The sequence below is a fragment of the Mastomys coucha genome, unplaced genomic scaffold, assembly GCF_008632895.1.
Source record: "Mastomys coucha isolate ucsf_1 unplaced genomic scaffold, UCSF_Mcou_1 pScaffold16, whole genome shotgun sequence".
Classification (NCBI taxonomy): domain Eukaryota; kingdom Metazoa; phylum Chordata; class Mammalia; order Rodentia; family Muridae; genus Mastomys; species Mastomys coucha.
This window is the reverse complement of record NW_022196898.1, coordinates 25,679,648-25,700,381: the sequence shown is the minus strand read 5'-3', so window position 1 is coordinate 25,700,381 and position 20,734 is coordinate 25,679,648. Positions and strand designations below refer to the sequence as shown.

At 35.9% G+C, this 20,734-nt stretch overlaps 1 protein-coding gene across 4 annotated transcripts in view; it reads right to left on the bottom strand.

The window, feature by feature from the left end:
- The window catches only part of Fstl5 (follistatin like 5), a 654,438-nt gene that overhangs the window by 330,650 nt on the left and 303,054 nt on the right, over positions 1–20,734 (bottom strand). For all 4 annotated transcript variants that reach the window (XM_031374116.1, XM_031374118.1, XM_031374119.1 and 1 more), the window contains exon 5: positions 5,077–5,273. In XM_031374116.1, coding sequence (XP_031229976.1) covers positions 5,077–5,273 — 197 coding nt within the window. The remainder of the gene's footprint in view (positions 1–5,076; positions 5,274–20,734) is intronic.

Genomic DNA, 20,734 nt, shown 5'->3' with positions numbered 1-20,734 from the left:
TGTTCAAAGGTTCCTGAATAAACTGCAGGAGAAGAGCCCGAGAGTGTGTTGTGTCATTCTTGCTGGTCGAGGGTGGTCGCGACACCAGAATATTCATGTCTCTCTGGACAGAACTCTAAGATTTCATTAAATATTAATTATATGGGATAGGCAAGTGAGAGCATTCACAGATGCATAAAACAGATTCTATGTACTCATTTATTATTTATTATTAATTTATTAGAATAAAAATATATATTTCTACTAATATTATAATTTTCATTATCAAACCTTTACTTAAAATATTTGGCATGTTTGATTTATGCATGATTGAGCTATAATACCTTCAAGTAGTACCAGATTGCTTTCACCCGCAACTCAGGAAAGATGGTAATGTAAAATACAATAGAAATATTTGTCTGTGACTCATCCTTTAACCTGATCAGAGGTGTCCTCATTACCTCCATTATCATGCCACTGCACTCATGAAAGTCTGATTTGAATGTGTTATAGCCAGCATCATGCTGCCCAGGTACTTGGCATGATTATAAGAAACGTATGTATACTCAATCACACAGATGTCCCACCACATTGAGTAGTAATTTCTTTAGACTTTACTAGTTTATAGATAGATAACATGAAATATTAAGGATGTGATTTGCCAAGCATTACATAGCAAATAAGTAACTCTGTAATTAAAGTTCTTGATTGCCAACTTGTGATCATAAAAATAGTAATTCAAACATATTGTATAAATTATTTTTTAACTTCTTTTTCTATATTTTATTAGATGTTTTCTTTATTTACAATATCTCCTTTCCCAGGTTCCCCTCCAAAAAAAAAATGAAAAAAAAAATGAAATAAAAAAAAAACTAAAACAAACCCCTGTTCCCTCCCCACTCCCTCTGCTCACCAACCCACCCCCTCCTGCTTACTGGCCCTGGCATTCCCCTACACTGGGTCATAGAACCTTCACAGGGCCAAGGTTCTCTCCTCCCATTGATGATCGACTTGGACATCCTCTGCTATACATATGCTGCTGGAGCCATGAGTTCCCCCATGTGTATTCTTTGGTTGGTGTTTTAGTCCCTGGGAGCTCTGAGGGTACTAGTTAGTTCATATTGTTGTTCATCCTAAGGGGCTGTAAACCCTTCAGCTCCTTTGGTCCTTTCTCTAGCTCCTTCATTGAGGACATGTACTCAGTCCAATGGATGGCTGTGAACTTCTACTTCTGTATTAGGCTCCAGTTCCTTTGTCAACAAAATATTCTCTGTTGATCTTGGGATAAAATATCCGGTCTTAATATTTATTGACACAAAATATTTAACCACATACTGTTTAACATTACATTTTAAGCTCTTTTAGGCTTAGAAAGAATGAAAAATCCCTTAATAGTTTAATACTATTTTATCAGTTTCATGCAACATTATTCTATTACATATTTAAGACTTTGCAATAAATCTGCACTTTATTCTACATACCAAAATAACATGTGTATTTACTATCATTTGTGTTAACCTATAATAAGGAAGGGGTATCTGAATGTTTATTTCTATAACCAGTCAGCTCATTTTAGGCAACAACCTTCTCCCTTGTTAAAAAGTTTTTAACCTATCATGGCTTCAAGTTGTTAACTTTAATCATGTCACCTTTAATTACTGCTTTTATTATCTCTCAACAAGGTAGGCTGTATCAATTGACTGACTTGAAAATATGCAAGAGAAACTCTAGACAATATCTTGACTATGGGCATTAAAAATATATATGCAGACAGCTCCTAGGCTGTACACTTGAAATCTCAGAGAGGAAGTTATAGTCTTTAATTATCACTTGTAATTCAGTAAATCTTAAAATAATATGTTGTATATTATTTGTTGAAGGGATTATGAACTATTAACAGATATCATTAAATCCTTTGTATTCTATTTCTTAAAATCTAATTAATTTATCTTTACATTATTATAGAATATCTGATTTTAAGCTTTAACAAATATATTATATTTATTATATATTGTAACACTTGACTAGTAGATTGCTGAAAAAAGAGCTAAACCCACAAACAATAGGTAAACATTAATAAAACATTTATCATATATTTCTCAAGGAATACAAATACTGATAGATGAGATATTAACATTTTAACTAAATATTAATGAAAGTAAAAGATAATAATGAGTTATTGGGGGATACAAAAGGACATCATTAAAGATACTATGAATAATTATAAGTGGATATTAGCTGTTAAGCAAATGATGATCAAGCTTCAACTAGAGACTCAGAGAGATTAAGTAAACCGGAAGGTTCTGGAAAGGAAAGGGGTGGCTAATAATACTGCAGGAGGAGAAAATAGAAGACATTTTGCATGTAGACTGCTGGTAGGTGGGGACCAGAACAGGAAGTTTTAGAATGTAAAGTAAAAGAAGAGATATGAAGAGAGACAGCTGGAATTAGGGAGCAGTAGAGAGATAGTATGGAAACATGGTACAGTGGAGACTTCCAGGAATCTAGGTGAGTGACCCTAATAAGGATTCCTTATAAGAGAAGATACAGGATCTGAACTGGCCATCCTTTGTAACTATGCAAGGCTGTCAGTGGTGGTCCTGGGTCCGTTGAGTTTTTGGCTGAGTACCCTATGAAGATCCCTAAACAATCCAGAATAAGGCTAGTACAGAAGTCTACTCTATGAAAAATGACAGTGATGCCTCTTTGCAGTGTAAACATCCAGGATACTCATCAGAGAGAGGTTGAGCTGGTGCCTTCCTGGAGCCTTCACATGTGCATTTGAGTCTCTTTGGCACAAGAAGGTAGTCTGCAGGCTTTGGAAAGAGAAACCTGCCCACCAAACAAACCACAAAACCCTCCACCAACAAGGTCTGTCTAAAAGATGAGCTTGGGCAGTGGCGACACAGAATTTGTGGGAGTGACTATGCAATGTTTGGTTTGACTTGAGTACCATGCCTTAAGAGGAAGTACATGTACATGTCCTGGAAGGCCAAGAACTAGAGACTAGATACCCCAGAAGCAAACACAACTAGCAAATGAATCAATGAAATAAGAAATGATCAATGAGTTATTATGATATTCTGCTACACTCCTGTATTGAAGCTTTGTCCAGTTATCATCAGAGAAGCTTCTTCCAGCAGCAGATGGAAGCTAGTGCAGAGAATCCTGTTAGCAGAGAAAATTGAAAATGGAGGTCTCTATTTGGTCCCCCTTTAAATAAAGGAAACCCATTGGAAGAGCTAGAAGAAAGACCTTAGAAGTCAGAGGGTTTGGAGAACAGAAGAACATGCTCCACTAAAATTAACTGAACAAGATTCATGTGGACTCACAGAGACTAAAGTGGCAAGTACAGGGCCTACACGAGACTGCACCAGGTCCTCTGCATATATGTTAAAGTTGTTAACAAGGTAGTTTTGTAGGACTCCTAACAACTTGAACTGGTGTCTCAATGGCTCTTTTCCTCCTGTTGAATTGCCTTGATTTGGGGCTCTCTAATGAGGGTTTTGCCTTGTTTTATTGTGTCTTGTTTTTTCCTGATTAGCTGCTCTTTTCTGAAGAGAAAATGGAGGGGGAGTGGATCTGGGGAAGAAGCAAGACCAAAAATGTGGACACTTTATTCCTTCTTAAAAGGCGGAACAAAATGCTCATGGAAGGAGTTGCAAAGACTAACTATAGAGCAGAGACTGAAGGAAGGACAATCCAGCCTGATATAGCTATCTCTCGAGAGGCTCTTACAGTACCCAACAAATACAGAAGTAGAGGGTCAGAGACATCCATTGAACTGAGTACAGGGTCCCCAAATGAAGGAGTTAGAGAAAGGACCAAAGGAGCTGAAGGGTTTGCAGCCCCTTAGGACGAGCAACAGTATGAACTAACTAGTACCCTCAGAACTCCCAGGGAGTAAACCACCAACCAAGGACTGCACATGGTAGGACTGATTGCTTCGGTAGCATGTGTATAGTAGAGGATGGCCAAGTCGATCATCAATGGGAGGAGAGGACCTGTGAAGGTTCTGTGCCCCAGTGTAGGGGAATGCCAGAGCCAGTAAATGAGAGAGGGTGGGGTGGCAAGCAGTAGGAGGAGGGAGAGAACAGGGGTTTGTTCTTTTTTTTTTTTTTTTTTTTTTTTTTTTTTGAGGGGAAACTGGGAAATATCACATATAAAGAAAGAAAATATCTAAGAAAAAATAAAAATAAAAAAACTTCACATTAAAAAAAGACTAGCCTTTTCTAAAATTGAGATGTTGAAATCTATGTATCATCAATTGCTGACATTCCAAAGTTAAAAAAATATATATCTAGGCTGATATGAGTTCTAGAGAACACTTGAGTTGTAAATTGTAACAAATGTCCTTTAAGAGTATAGAACTGAGTATATTATAACTTATTCTGTGACTGCTCCATTGCTCAAGTATCAAGATAGGCAAAGACAGGAAGACTACAGATAAAGATGTTTTATGAACATATATGCAACATTATAAGCAACAATGACATATTGTAATCAGCTTCTGATCAGACACTTTGAAATCAACTCTGAAAAGAGCTATACTCTACAACAGTGTGCATCACTGTCAACTGTAGCATGTGAACTCCTTCTGCTTAACGCTTCTTCAAATGCCTCCTAAGACATGTTGTATATATCCACAGAAACTGAACATTACGTACATTACGGAATATATTAGGATAAATCTTATAAGTTCCACAGCATATAATTTTTTTAAGGTACACAAGATAGTGTTTTAAAACTATAAACCTGTACAGTACTTTGACAAATGTTTCTGATAAATTAGGTAGCCTTTTGTGTCCCCTCCACCCTTTGGCATCGTGACAGAAGCCCATCAAATACATATTGCATGATATCCCAGGACATGGCTTTTTAAGTAGGACACAATTACTTATCCCAAGTTGGTTTTAATCCCATCATTCCCCTGCATATATCTCCATAACCAGTTATGTGGTAAAATTTTACTTAATATTTCATTTCTACCCTTTTAATAATATGATTTAAATGTATTATTAAATTGAGTAAATTTAACCAAATATAAAACTACATTCTATATTTAAGCAAGACATTTTATTTTATCATTGATCATACCTGAGTTAGCTCATTAATATCTACAAGTCCATTACTGTCTGCATCGAAATACTTGAACATCTGATCCACCAACGGCTTCTTCCTAGATATGTCATCACTGTTGAGATTCTCATTTTCTTGTGTAATGTACTTTTGATTTTGTAAGTCTAAAAGCATATTTTTCATCTTGCTGTATTCAGTGGCCATGCAGTTGTCTCCTGTAACAAAAAATTTTGAGTTACTTTTGAAGCAATCTTTTTGAGAAAAATATTTTAATATTTAGAAATTGATCCTATATGGGCAATGTTTGAAATAAAAACAAATTTAGATTCCAATTCTGTAGACATTAAAACTTGGAAAAGTGAATGAACTGTTCCCAAGGTGCTGGAAAACTTCTTTCTGCCACGATAGCAAAATACTTACTATGTTTTTTTATTCCTATAAGAAAGACATTAGTATTTGAGAAACAACAACAACAAAACATGTGAACAACTGACTATAGAATATTAAATAATTGTCTCAGTTTTTATCCTAACGGCTCTACATTGATAAACTCAGATATGGATAAAGTAGTGTGCAGGGGCTGAAGAAATGCCCTTGCAAGTAAGAGCCCTTGCCTATCTTAAAAACAACCAAATTTAGTTACTGTCTACCCGTATCAGTTAGTTCATAACAACTTGTTACTCCAGCTCCAAACGTTCTATTCCTGACCTCTGCACATATAAACAGTTTGGAACACATTTGCACACATACACACCTACATACACATAGGTAAAAATAAAATAAACCTGCTTAATTTTTTTTGTTTGTTTCACATAAGTAGGCAAAGGGTTAGAGACTGGCTGATTTTGAAGTAAAACTTACTTATATCTAGCTCCACAATAATCATAGCACATTACAAAAGATTAACTTAAAATATATTTAAAACATTTTCTACTTGTTTTAAAGAAACCCTGCTATATTTCACTCTATCCATGTATATACCATTTTTCCTCTCCATGTGGAAATATCCTTAAAATTACTAGGCTCATATTAGGATTTGTCCATGTGCTTTTCCTTATTGACATGATATTCACTTATATCCATTAAAGTACAAGATTATAATATAATAACATATTTTCTTTTTTAACTTAAAGCTTCAACTTTGTAAATCTCTTCTTTCAGCTAAAATTAATTGTAGTTAACATTATTAACACACTTCCGTATCTCTTGTGTATAAATGTTAATAATGGTGGCATTAAAATTAATTAAAATAATTCCATATCTAATGTTTCTCTGAAAACTAGAACAAAACAAAAGTGAAAAATAATATAACTGCTCTGGTATTTTCACTTAATTATGCCATAAACGATTTAGCTTCACACATTTCTACAATGAGGTCTATTGAAGTAGAATATTGAAAAGATTAAGCCGGGCGGTGGTGGCGCACGCCTTTAATCCTAGCACTTGGGAGGCGGAGGCAGGCGGATTTCCGAGTTCGAGGCCAGCTTGGTCTACATAGTGAGTACCAGGACAGCCGGGGTTACAGAGAGAAACCCTGTCTCGAAAAACCAAAAAAAAAAAAAAAAAAAAAAAAAAAAAAAAAAAAAAAAGATTATACATTCTGCTGATGGGCAATGTGACATAAAATATAAAACAAGACAATAAATAGTGGGATTATGAAAGAAACAGTAGGTATTATATTTGATGGAAATTTTTATGGCATATTTTTAGTAAAAAAAATACCTAGCCTTAAAATTCAGTTGCTTTTAACAATTAGTCTTGACAACATTGACAATTTTAAAACAGGATTCCTAAAGATTTATAAACATAAGTCTGGGAAGCCTGAGATTGAAAAACAACATTTGAAGTTCCATTCTCTTTCAAGAGAAGATGGAAAATATTCTATTATGAGATTATCTTTTTTTCTTTTAAGGGCAAAGAAATTACTACTGTACAGTGATCTTGGTGTGTACTAATCCTATCAAGAAGTCCTTTTTTAAAAAACAAAAATTAAATATGGTGCTACAGAATAAGTCAATTTTATATTATCTGTTCTCACTTAAGTATGTACTAAAAATGTCTTCATAGTAGCAAAAAACTCACTTTCAAAGGAACAAAGTGATTAGATCTAGAGTCATAACTAGCAATTTTTCTGTCTGGAAGAATGGTACAAAAACAAAGCTTTAGGCATGTGTATGGTTATACACATATGTGCATCATGAAGAAAATGCTTTTGTGAGAATAGAGAAAAGCTAGACGAAGTTGAGAAGGAGGGTGACTCCATAGGAAGACCAGCAGTCTCAGTGAGAGAAGATGCACCTAACCCTGGAGAGACTTGGGGCCCCAGGTAATGGGGAGGACTGGTAGGGTGGTGGTGAGGGGTGGGGACATCCTCTTGAAGATAGGGGATGAGGAATGGTTAGAGGGCAAACCTTGATGGGGATAAAATCTGAACTGTAAAAAATAAAAACTTAAAGGATTAAAACAAAGTGAGAGAGAGACAGACAGAGACAGACAGACAGAGAGAGAGAGAGAGAGAGAGAGAGAGAGAGAGAGAGAGAGAGAGAGAGAGAGAGAGAGAACTAGGAAAGCATAACAAAGCATCTTAATTCTGGCTTGGATTTCTATATAGTAGACAGGATAAGTTCTTCAACTGCCCCACATTTGGAAAAAATATATCTGCTTGGAAACCAAAATTAGTATAGTCTGGAGAAACTTGTATCTGTGGCTTAAAATTACAAGGGGGCATGGGAATACATACTTATATCTCAGGACTAGGGAGACTATGGCCAGCCCGAGTTGTATAGGAAGACCATGCCTCAATAATAATAATAATAATAATAATAATAATAATAATAATAATAATAATAATAATAAACAAATCAAAATGCTTAAATGGTATTTCAGTTAATCTAGAGTACTGTGGGCTGATCTCTTGTAACCTAATTTAAATGAAGTTATATACAAAATCTATGACCCTTCACCTCTTTCAGTAATACCTTGATCTCTTCTGTATGTCAGATGGTGGAAAACATATTCAGAGGTTGAGTTTAGACTACAAACAACAGGGAGATCAGAGTGCCAATAAAATGTGTACTGGAAGGAAGAGTTAGTTATATCATATATTTTAATGAATATTTGAATTTGAAGTAGATATATTTGAAACTTTGATACTCTACTTTTTACCTAATTAAAATAATGTGTGGACTAGAGACATGGCACAAACCTTAAGAGTACTTGTACTTGCTGCCCTTGCCCATCCCCAGGCCCCAATGCCCAACAGAAGATGGCCACAGAAAATGAACTCAATGTCTTAGTTCAAAGTTCTTTGTCTCATAATATTTTGTCAATGCCTTTTCCCCCCTCAGGATCCCATATGTGTTATTTGGGTATATAATACAGCTTCTGGGATTCATTTGTGTAGGAATATATATGTTTCTGCATCTATATTTGTTTCTTGTGCTTTCCTTTAGTTCCTTTTTTTCCTGTTAGTTCCTTTTGTCCTGTTTGGTTAGTTTAATTTTCCTAGATCATATTTTATTTTTATTATTATTTAGATGACCGTTTAGTTTCTAAGGAGAGACAGAAATGTTTTAGCTTCAGAGGAGAAGGAAATAGGAATTATCTGGGAGGAACTGCCGGAGAGGAACTGTACTTAGTATATGCTGTATGAAGACAATCTATTCTAAGAAAGAAGAAGAAACAAGTAAACCAGAATCAATGCTACACCAAAAATAGTGTGCCCTCTGTTCAACGCCACAATCACTGCTGGAGCTACACTTGGGACATTCCAGCTTGCTCATGTGGAGCACACATTTTGTATTAACACTGGCAATAGGAACCCTTGATTCCATGGATTGCTTCCTGTTTTTATCTGATCAGAGTGTTCCAGAGAACAATAAAGATTCTGGCTGGTAGTACTTGATTGAGAACTTGTCCCCGGAAGAAGCCCATGTCTTTGGAAGCTTTTCAGAAGAAAACTGGGTTTGGGGGCTATATAAGGTATGGTCTTCATTTCCACTTCATTTAAATGATTTTTTTTTAAAAAAAGTTCTGCTCCAAGACTTGAACCCATGAAGCAAGGAAGCTCTTGGGGAAAACTTCACAGCATTTGATAAGTTGAAGGAAATAAAAGTCACAACCAAGTAAATGATGACAATAGTTGTCAGACTGTTCATAAGGAGGACCAGACTCGTTTCACCAAGAACGTATTTCCTTCCACTTACTTATTATTAGAATATTTTCAAAGAACTAATAATTACAAATTATCTGGAATTATTAATTTAAAAATACAGCATGTTTTCCAAACATTTTGAAAATAAGGCTGGGGGGGTAAATATTTTAGTCTTACTGATCTAACCTGTCATCAATGAAGCAGAATAGGAAGACAGGGTAAATTGTGGATATGGAGAATGCAAAGGCTCCCCTGACCACCTGCATACATATAGAAGTTTCTCCCCAGTGTCACATTTCCAACACAATTAAAATTTTCAATGAGGTCCCCTTGTGTTTAGACAGTAATCCTTTTAGAATGGGATTCAAAATATATTAAAGCAGCCATAATCTAGCATAATGCTTATGTGTATATTCTTATTCCTTTCTAAAATATTTTCTGGATATCTGAGAAACAAAATGTAAACATTTATTTATAGCAAAAAAAAAAATTCCTGCAACCCAGGAGAACAATATTTTTACCTTACCAGGTGTAATTATGCCCAGTGTTTATCAAAAACTACCCCACAATCTCATTTCCTAAAAGGACAAATGGAAAATTAAATTCCTAAGCAATCTTTGAAATAAAATTTGTGATGCCCCCAAACCTCACAATTGCAGCTATGTTAAAGATATCTAATTGTGGGTTTCTCTTGCAATGTTCAAATTTATGCTTTGCCCTGTCAGCTCTTGTCTCTGAGCACTTTTCTTCTACTAGCTCCTTGCTTCTTAGATCTAAGTTAAAATCTCTTCTTAAGTTAAAATTTGTTCTTGTAGCATCTGAAAGGATTCTTCATGCTGCTATAGTTTCATTTGGAGCTATGTCTTCAGCTCCCATACAACAGGCAAAGACAACTTCAGCCTGATATGTTTTGGCTGATATGTTTTATGAGATTCCTACTTTGCCTTAATTTTGTCTCTGCATTATGAAGGGAGAAAATCAGTCTTTATCCTCAGTTGACTCTCTCCTATTATGCAGTCTTAATTTTTACTGTAATTGTTTATCTGCCAATATTGAGTTTAGGTAAGTTAACTTCAGGACATTTTTATTATTGACTTGTTTCATTTTATTCTACCATTGCTTTCCTAAATACTGAAACTTCTGTTTGTGTTTAGTTTTCCAAAATTTTTATCCGGTTCCTACATTATAGTTAAGATTTGAGTGTTTTGAATATGTCAAATGATTAAAAATTCCATATATAAGTGACACTGTGTTTTTTATTACACTATTTACTATTCATTTTTATTGTAGTTGCTTCAGATTCTTTGAAATTCCTGGAACTTGACTTTACTTACTGGCTGATTAATTATTTTAGGAAAGATTTAATACTGTCTATTGATTTAGGTCATGGCACAAAATCACAATGAAAATGTGTAGTAAGCATTACCTTTCACTCAATTTTGTTAAATATGCACAAATATCATAGAATTATTATAAATTGGATATTTCAGTATTCTGGGAAAATAATAACTATATTTAGTCTGGTACTTAATTTCACTACAATAATTTGTTTTGTTAAATTCATTTTACTCACTTAAATAATTATTTTCTGAACATCAACTATTAGCTATTCTTTCAAAAACTGACACCTTTTTTCCCCCAAAACTTTCAAGAATGAACCTCATAATAGTGTCAAGTAATTGAAGCATTCTAATAATAATCTTCAATTATAAGGTTCATAGAACACCAACAAAATGCATTTTCTAACAAAAAGCAGGATTTTGAAAGTGCTTCATAAGGCCTTTGTCTACTAAAGGACTCAAAATAGACCTTTAGTGATTGCAGTACACTGAAAAAGAACATCTTCCTCGATAAGTCATTGAGTTATTTATTCCCATTATAGATATTTCAAATAAAGTTACCAAGTGTATTATAATAAATTATTCAAATAAAATATATTTAAGTTGGTTTAATAATTTCATTTTTAGTATTTGAGAATGTGATTCATATATATTTCAGTAGAATTCATCCAACATTCCTTTCCATTCAAATCCTCCCATATTGCTACCACTGATATTGTCTCCCAATTTTGTAGTCTCCTTTTGTTTACTTATTTTCAAATTCACCAAAACAACTTAATGCATCCAGTAGGTGTTTTGTTGTAGAACCATATGCCAGAGTATGGAGAGCCTCTCAGGAGGCAAATCACTGAAGCAAAGTAACTTCCTCTTCCCCAGTAGCGATCATCTGCCAATAGCTCTTTTAGTTGACAGTAATACTCCATTAACCCCTATCTTAACTATGACAGATTGTTTTTGGCTGGCTTAATATTCCAACTCAGCACCTGAAGGACTTGATAACTATACCTCACTTTCACCAATATATGAATCACACACAAACACACACACACACGCATATATATATATATATATATATATATATATATATATATATATATATATATAGAGAGAGAGAGAGAGAGAGAGAAATAATAGAGCTAAATAACATCATTCAACAGAATTAAAGAATATCTACAGAATAACACATAACAACACTAGGTGGGACAACTTTTTCTCAGTAGAACTATGGAAACTTCACAAAAATAGACCATATGACCATATATTGAAACATCTCTTGACAATTAGAGAAAAAATGTAAAATTATTCAACTCTAGTAGGACAAAGCTAGATAACCACAGCAGTCAGAAAATGACAAAAACACATAGTTAAAGAGATTGAACAAAACATTATTGAATTATGAATGGATCACTGAAGAAATAGAAAAGAAAAATATATATTTCCTAAAAGTGATTATAAATTAAAACATGGAGATCCCAGTTGGTCTGCCTGGGACAGCCTGCAGACCTCTCCCCACCTTTATGAGAAGTCCTGCTGCCATCAAGATCATTCAACCATCACCAAAAAACATGAAAGAAAAAAAAAACAAATTTAAGCAATACCTTTCCATTTACCCAGACCTACAGAGGATACAAGAAAGGAAACTTCAACCCAGTAAGCCTAACTACATGTAAGAGAGAATAAAGAGAAACACACACACAAAAAACATCAAAATGACAGTAACTAACAATCATTGGTCATTAATACCTCTCAATATCAATGAACTCAGTTCACCAATTAAAAGACACAGGCTAACAGACTGGATGTGCAAAAGGAATCCATGATTCTTCTATATACAAGAAACACATTTCAGCACAAAGGCAGCCATTATCTCAGGGCTGGAAAACTATTTTGATAGCAAACAAACAAAAGAACCACTCTGGAGCACCCATTTTTTTAAATTGTATATTTTCTTCATTTACATTTTAAAGGTCATCCCCTTTATACTTTACCCCCCACAAACCCTTATCCTATACCCCTTCCCCCTGCTTCTATGAGGATGTTCCTCCATCCACCTAACCACTCCTGCCTCCCAGCCTCCCATTCCCCTACATTGGGACATCGAGCCTTCACAGGATGAAAGGCCTGCCATTCTAATATCAAATAAAATAGGCTTTTATTCAAAACAATCAAAAGAGACAGGGAAGGTCACTTCCTACCCATTAAAGGGAAAATCAAACAAGAGAACATATTAATTCTGAGTAGCTATGCCCCAAATGCAAGATTAACTATATTAATAAAAGAAACATTACTAAGGCTTAAATCATACAATGAACCTCACACATTAATAGTGAAAGACCTCAACACTATACTTTCACCAATGGTCACATCATTGAAACAGAAACTAAATAGAGAAATAATGACAGCAGCAGATATAATGAATCAAATGGACCTAACAGATATCCAGAGAATATTTCAACCAACAGATATAAGAAGATTGAAATACTCTTTCTCCTGCTTCTTTCTTTGCCTCTTGCCCCCTTGCTCTGCCTTTCTCTGCCTCTGCTATCCTCTTAACTCCCTTCCCCATGCCCTGAATAAACTCTATTTTATACTAAACAGAGAGAGAGAGAGAGAGAGAGAGAGAGAGAGAGAGAGAGAGAGAGAGAGAGAGAAAGAAAGAGAGAAAAGATTGAAATAACCCCCCCATGTATTTTATCAGATGGACTGCAACAGCAAGAGAAACAACAGAAAGCCAACATACTCATGGAAAATGAACAAGTCTCTACTTAATGATCACTGAGGCAGGGAAGAAATAATGAAATTAAAGACTCTCTGGAATTCAATGAAAATTATGGCACAACATACCCAAACTTATGGGGCACTATGAGAGCAGTACTATGAGGACAGTTCATAGAACTAAGTACCCTCATAAAGAAATTGGAAAGTTATCATACTAATGAATTAAAAGCACATGTAAAGGCTATAGAAAATAAAAAAGCAAACACACCCAAAAGAAATAGATGGCACGAAATAATCAAACTAAAGGCTGAAATTAATCAATTAGAAAGAAAGAGAATAATACAAAGAATCAAGGAAACCAAGACCTGGTTCTTGAGAAAATCAACAAGATACACAAACCCTTAGCCAAACTTACTAGAAGACAGAGAAACAGTACCCAAATTAATGAAATCAGAAAAGAAAGGGGAGATATAACAACAGACACTGAGTAAGTACAAATAATCATTATATCTTACTGAATAATACTGCACTTCACACAATTTGAATATATAAATGAAATAGGTCATTTTCTAGGCAGTTATCAATTATGAAATATAAATCAAGATTAGGTAAACTATCCAAGTATGCCTATAAACCCTAAGAAAATTGAAGCAGTCATTAAATCTCTCTGAAACAAACAAACAAACAAAAAGCACTGGGACAGATAGTTTTATAGTAGAATTCTACCAGACTTTCAAGGACAAGCAAATCCCAATTTTCCTCAAACTAGTCCATAAAGTAGAAACAGAAGGATCATTGCCAACCTCATTCTATAAAGCCATTAGTCACCATGATACCTAAACCACAAAAAGAATTAACAAAGAAAGAAAATTTCATACCAATTTCACTTATGAATATTGATGCAAAAATACTCAATAAAGGCCCCAAGACTTGACACTAATACTGATGCTATGGTGTCCTTTCAAACAGGAACCTATCATGACTGCCCTCAGAAATGCCTATCAAGCAGCTGAAAGAGTCAAATTCAGATATTTATAACCAGCCAATGGACAGAAGCTGGTGACCCTTGTGGTTGAATTGGAGAAAAGCTGGAGAAGCTGATGAGGAGAGCAACCCTATAGGAGAATCAGCAGTCTCAACTAACCTAGATCCTGGGATTTCTCAGACACTGAGCCACCAACCAGCAGCATACACCAGCTGATATGAGGCCCCCATCACATATACAGCAGAGGGCTGCCTGATCTGGACTCAGTAGGAGAAGATGTGCTTAATCCTCAAGAAACTTGGGGCCCCAGAGAGTGGGGGAGTCTGTTGTGGTGGGAAGGTAGGGATATCCCCTTGGAGATGGGGGAGGGGAAGGAAGTATGGGATATGGAACAGTCAGAGGGTAGAATGGGAATGGGATAATATCTGGACTGTAAAAATAAATAAAAATGTTCAATAAAATGTTTGCAAACTTAATCCAAAAACACATCAAAGACATCATCTACCAAAGTCAAGCAGGCTTCAACCCAGGAATTCTACAATGCTTCAGTACATGAGTATCCATCAGTAAAGTACACCATATAAACAAACTAAAGAACAAATTCACATGACCATCTCACTAGATGCTGAAAATCCCTTGGCAAAATCCTATTGCCCCTTTATTTTAATTCTCAGATAGAGCAGGGATACAAATTGTGCTGGTCTAACTGGATGTCTTCCTGTGGAACAATGCAAATAGATTCATATTTATACTCTGCACAAAACTCAGTTCCAAATATATCAAGACCTCAAACTAAAACCAGATACACTAAATCTAATAGAGAAGAAAGTGGGAAATAGCCTTGAACTTGTCAGTACAGGAATCAACTTCCTGAACAGAACACCAATGGCTATCTCAGTAAGGTCGAGAACTAATAAATGGTAGCTCATGAAACTGAAAAGCTTCTGTAAGTCAAAGGAAAATGTCATTAGGACAAAACAACTGCCTACCAATTAGGAAATGATCTTCACTAATCATACATCTGACAGAGGTCTAAAATCTAAAATATATAAAGTACTCAAGAAGTTAGACACCAACAATCCAAATAACCCTATTAAAATATGGGATGCATAGCTAAACAGAGAATTCTCAATAGAGGAATCTTGAATGGCACAGAAGAACCCAAAGAAAGGTTACAGTCGTTAGTCATCAAGGAAAAGCAAATCAAATAGACTCTGATTTCACCTTATACCCATAGGAGTGGCTAAGATACAAACCCCAAAAGCCAGCATATGCTAGAAAGGTTGTGGAGCGAGGTGAAAACTTCTTCATTGCTGGATGAACTGCCAACTTGTATCCAACGACTCTGAAAATCAATTAGGTGGTTTCTCTAAAGACTGAGAATAGTTCTACTTCAAGACCCAGGGATACTTCTCGTGGGGATATGCCCAAATGATACTCCACCACCCCACAAACTACATTAATAGCAGCTTTATTTGTAATAGCCAGAAACTGCAAACAACCTAGATGTATGTCAACTGAAGAATGGATATAGAACATCTGGTACAACTACAGAATGTAATACTATTCAGCCATTCAAAACAAGGACATCCTGAATTTTGCAGGCAAAGCTAGAAAATAACATCCAGAATGAGGTAATCCAGACCAAAAAGGACACGCATGGTAGATACTCACTTATAAGTGGACAGTAGCCATAAAGTAAGGATAATCATGGTATATATAGTCAACAGACCCAAATAAGTGAATTAATGAGAAGGGCCCAAGGTATCATGGTTGATTCTTTCTCAGAATGGGAAACAAAGTAGCTACTGGAGGTCAATTTAAGGATGGAAATGGGTGGCAGAGAAGATGGGGAGGGGCACAGGATGGTGGAGGAGGAGATCATATTTAGGGAGAGCAGGGGAGAGAGAAGCAAGGTAGGCAGTGGGGTGGTAATCATTATCTTACTAGAGACCGGGGATAGGGGAGGCCCCAGAAGTTCTGTGATACTAACTCTAGCTAAGACTCCTAGCAGTAAGGGATATAGATGCAAAAGTGGCCAGTTCCTCTAGCTAGGTAGACCTCTCTTTGATAAGGACTTCAACCCCTGCACAAATGTTTGACCCAAAATGTGTCCTGCATACAAGATGTGCAGGGATGCAGATGGAATGGAGGCTGAGGGAATGGCCAACCAAACACTGCCCCAAGTTTAGATCCATCCCACAGGCAAAAATCAACCCCTGACTCTTAATGAAACTCTGTTATGCTTACAGACAGGAGCCTAGCATGACTGCTTTCTGAGAAGCTCCACTCAGCAGCTGATGGAAAGAGATGCAAAGACCCAGACTCAAACATGAGTTATAGCTTGGGGAGTCTGATGGAGGACTTGGGAGAAAGATTGAGGGGCCCAAAAAGGACTCGGACTCCATAGAAAGACCAACTGAGTCAACTAACCTGGACTCTTTGGGGACTCCCAGAGACTTGAATCACCAACCAAAGAGCATGCGCTGGACCTAGCCTCTCTGAACACATGTAGCAGATATGCAGCTTGGTCATCATCAATGTCCCCCAACAATTGGAGCAGGGACTGTTCCTTAGCCTGTTGCCTACCTGTCTGCCTGTGGATCCCATGCTCCTCCTCTAGTGTCAGTGAGAGAGGATGAGCTTAGTCCTACAGCAACTTGATCTGTATGGCTGAGGGTATGGAGGTAGTGGTTGGTGTTGGGGTGGGGAGTGATACACAAAAGGAAACTTCCCCTTTCAAAAGATAAGGGGAAGGTGGAATGGGTAGAGGACTTTGCTGAAGGGGTACTGAGATCTGATATTGTATTGTAAATTGAGTAAATAAATTAATTAAAGAAAAAGTATGAAAATGTGAGATACCCAAATCTATGAAACACTATAGTATCTATAGAATCAGATTTGTATGCAAAAGTTTGTGGCTCTAAGTATAAAATAAATGTTAGAGGAACACTACTGGAACAGTAATAAGGAAAATAATACAAATTCCCAGTGAGAAAGAGTTGATTATTTGAAAAAATAAAAAGATCTGTAAACCTTTGATAAAAAATTAACCAAAAAAGAAAAAGAAAGAAAAAAAGAGAGAGGGAGAGAAAAAAACATTATTTATAAAATTGGAGAGAAAAATAGGAGTAATTACAAAAGACAGCAATGGAACCTTGAAGACTAAAGACATACTTCAACAAAAGTTTCTTCTGTTGAAATTGAGAACTTTAAGAAAATATATTTATTAGTTGCTTACATAGTACAACAAGCAAATGTTAAATGGAGAACAGGAAAGAAAGATTATGCAGGTACTTCACAAAAGACAAAGTGATACAATAAAAATCCCACAATCCAACCAAACTTATGCAACAGTAAAACCAGATTAATTTACCACATAATTTTACTAGAACTTTAAAGAACAACTAAAACCAACACTTCTCAAACTATTTTTAAAACATAAAGGAAAGGATGATTTCCAATCCTTTATGAACATTGTTTTCATTCTAGATTTCTAAGATGAAATTGTCATAGTTTATTTGTTAAAAAATATCTTCAAGGAAAATATTTTATGACAGACAAGGCATAATGATTACCATTAAACAAAATGCTAAAACTTGTGTACCATTCATTGTGTATTTTATTTCTTAAAATATGTATTGCATATTTTACATTTGTATCAATAATGAACTATTAAATTTAAATCAAATAATATATAAACAAACTGTGCGTACTTTCTTATATTTTCAGTTAAGACAGAACTGACAAACCATGCACATATTATTTATTGCTGACTTACAATTGAAATTTTACTGGGAAACAGTTTTTTGAATTAACCTTTCTTAGATACAGAGGCATCAGCTGGATATTTAGGAAGATCACTTCTCTTATAGTTTTGGTTGTAAACCAAGCCTTTAATGGCTGAGCCATCACTCTAGCTCTGGAAAATCACTTCTCATAAGATAAAATGATGCATTAATTTGAAAAAAGTATGAACAATGATCCATAATTACTTGATGAAATAAGTTATTTACCAGATGATTAAATACAACAAACTATCAAACTTGCTGATTGTTTTCATATTTCAAATGAAGAAATGTAACATATAATATGATGGCTAATGCAGATTGTCAGTTTGGTAGGATTTGAAATCATTGACAAGACAAACTTCTGCTCACATGCATGAGAAATTTCTGTATGTCAATTAAAATGAGAAATCTTATGATTCATATATATGAGGTCCTGGACTGAATGGAAAGGATGATAGCTGAGAAGCCACATTCATTTCTTTCTGTTTCTTGATTGAGTGCAAATGTGACTGGCTATCTCAACTTTCTCCCATCATTCTTTTCTCAACATTATAGATTACTATTTAAAATTGTGAGACAAAATAAACCCATCTTTCTTTAAGTATGGTATTTTGTCCTAGAACTGAGAAAAGGAACGAATACACAGAGGTTAAGTAAATTAAAAAAAAAACATAAGTCTATATACCCTGAATCTGAATTAAAGTGCCATGGCCCAGACACTCCTGTTATTGTAGCATCTATCAGAATGTGCTTCAAACAACTCACAATAATGATATTTACAGGGTCATACTGGCTTCTACCCAAATGCACTTGCAGAACTAGGTTATCCTTCAGGTAACAAATAATCTAGTGTTATGAGTGTTCAATTTTATAAGACCATGTATAATCTTTGATAATAAAAATTAATAATTAATGTGCTTCGTGTTTTGTGATATATTGAGGTAGCTGTCAAAGTTATTAGTGTTAGTATCAATTGATAGAACCTGCGAAATTTCTAGCCCATTTGCAAAATCATGATAGATTGTTAAATGTTTCACCAACTGGCTGTGGAACTGTACCATCCAATTAAATGCGCTACATTTTTGAGTCATGAGGCCAACAATATATAAAGGTCTATTTTCTTAGTCCCAGTTAAAGATAAAATATATTATAAATACACAAATGATTACAATATGTTTTGTGTTGTTCATTTTGCTTGCAGTTTTTGAGAGAGAGGGGTTTCTTAGGAGATTCGAATGTTCCTAGGTATGGCTCTTCCAGTGTAGTGCTTGCCCTACAACATGAGGATCCAAGTGTATTGCCTCAGTCCTCATGTAAAACTAGATGAGGACAGCAAGATAGAAGGCAAAAACTATGGAATACTGGGAAGGGCAAAGACCAGACATCCTGGTACATACAACAGTGACAAACAGAGAGACCTTTTATTAACAAGGTAGAAGGAAAGGGAAGGCCTTGAGGCAGTGCTTGGACCTTCATATTCATGATATGAAGGGAGAATGTAAGTGATCACAACAGGAAGTGTGTGATCTACACATACATTGCACAAACACACATGCACCTACACATGTACACACACACATGCAGAAGATATACACAGGTACATGAACACACACAATTTATTATTGTTTTTATTATTATTATTATTATTACTATTATTATTATTATTATTATTATTATTATTATTATTATTATTATTTGGTTTTTCCAAACAGGCTTTCTCTGTGTGGCCCTAGATCCTAGATGTCCTGGAACTCACTCTGTAGACTAAGCTGGCCTCGACCTCAGAAATCTGTCTGCCTCTGTCTCGCAAGTGCTCCAATTAAAGGCATGTGCCATTCACTGCCCAGCAACAAGCACAATTTTAATACAAAGTTTCATATTTTATGTATTAACTACATTATTCTTCTATGGCTAACAAACAGAAATGTATTGTGGAGAGCGGTAGAGCTGGAGAGGCATTCGCCTTGACAAGATGGCGCCTACATCCACTGTCGCCTCCTGGTAAACAACTGCGCACGTGCATAGAGTGAAAAGGCGCCAAGTCATGGCCCATCCTGGGGCGTCACATGGGGTGATGAGCAAACAGCCAATCACGGGCAGACACGCTGCGCTGTGGTGTATATAAGCAGTGCCAATTATTGGCTCAGGGTCTTCCTCTTCATGATGCAATAAATGCTTGCTGCAGAAGGATCCTAGTGTCTGTGTGTCTTCTTGCTGGCGAGATGACTGCATAGGCTACAACTGGTACCGGATGCGGGGGGGTGGGGGAGAGCCTTACAACCACTGGTGCCGAGGAGACCCTCCACTCATGGAGAGGATTCAGAACTGCAGAACAAGGTAAGCTCTGAGAGGCATGCTGTTTTGTTTTAATTCCTCCCATCCTTCCTCAAGGTTAGAGAGCGCCGCCAAAGCTGCGGTAATTGTGCTAGTGGCACTTGTTAAGATGTCCATTTGGCATTTGATACATTCTTGCCTGGAGGATGAGAAATGCCGCGCCTCTGTAGTGTCGGGATAGGGGGCACTTGAGGAGTTACAAGATAGCATGTCAGAAACAGAGTGTAATGAGAGAGTGGGGGCTAGTCAGGATAAAAGGGAGAGAAAAAAGGGTATACCCAAGGACGCAGACCCTTCCGCTCGACCTGCAGAAGCGAGAGATAAGGGAAAGAACGCCCTGGGAGAGAAAACTAGA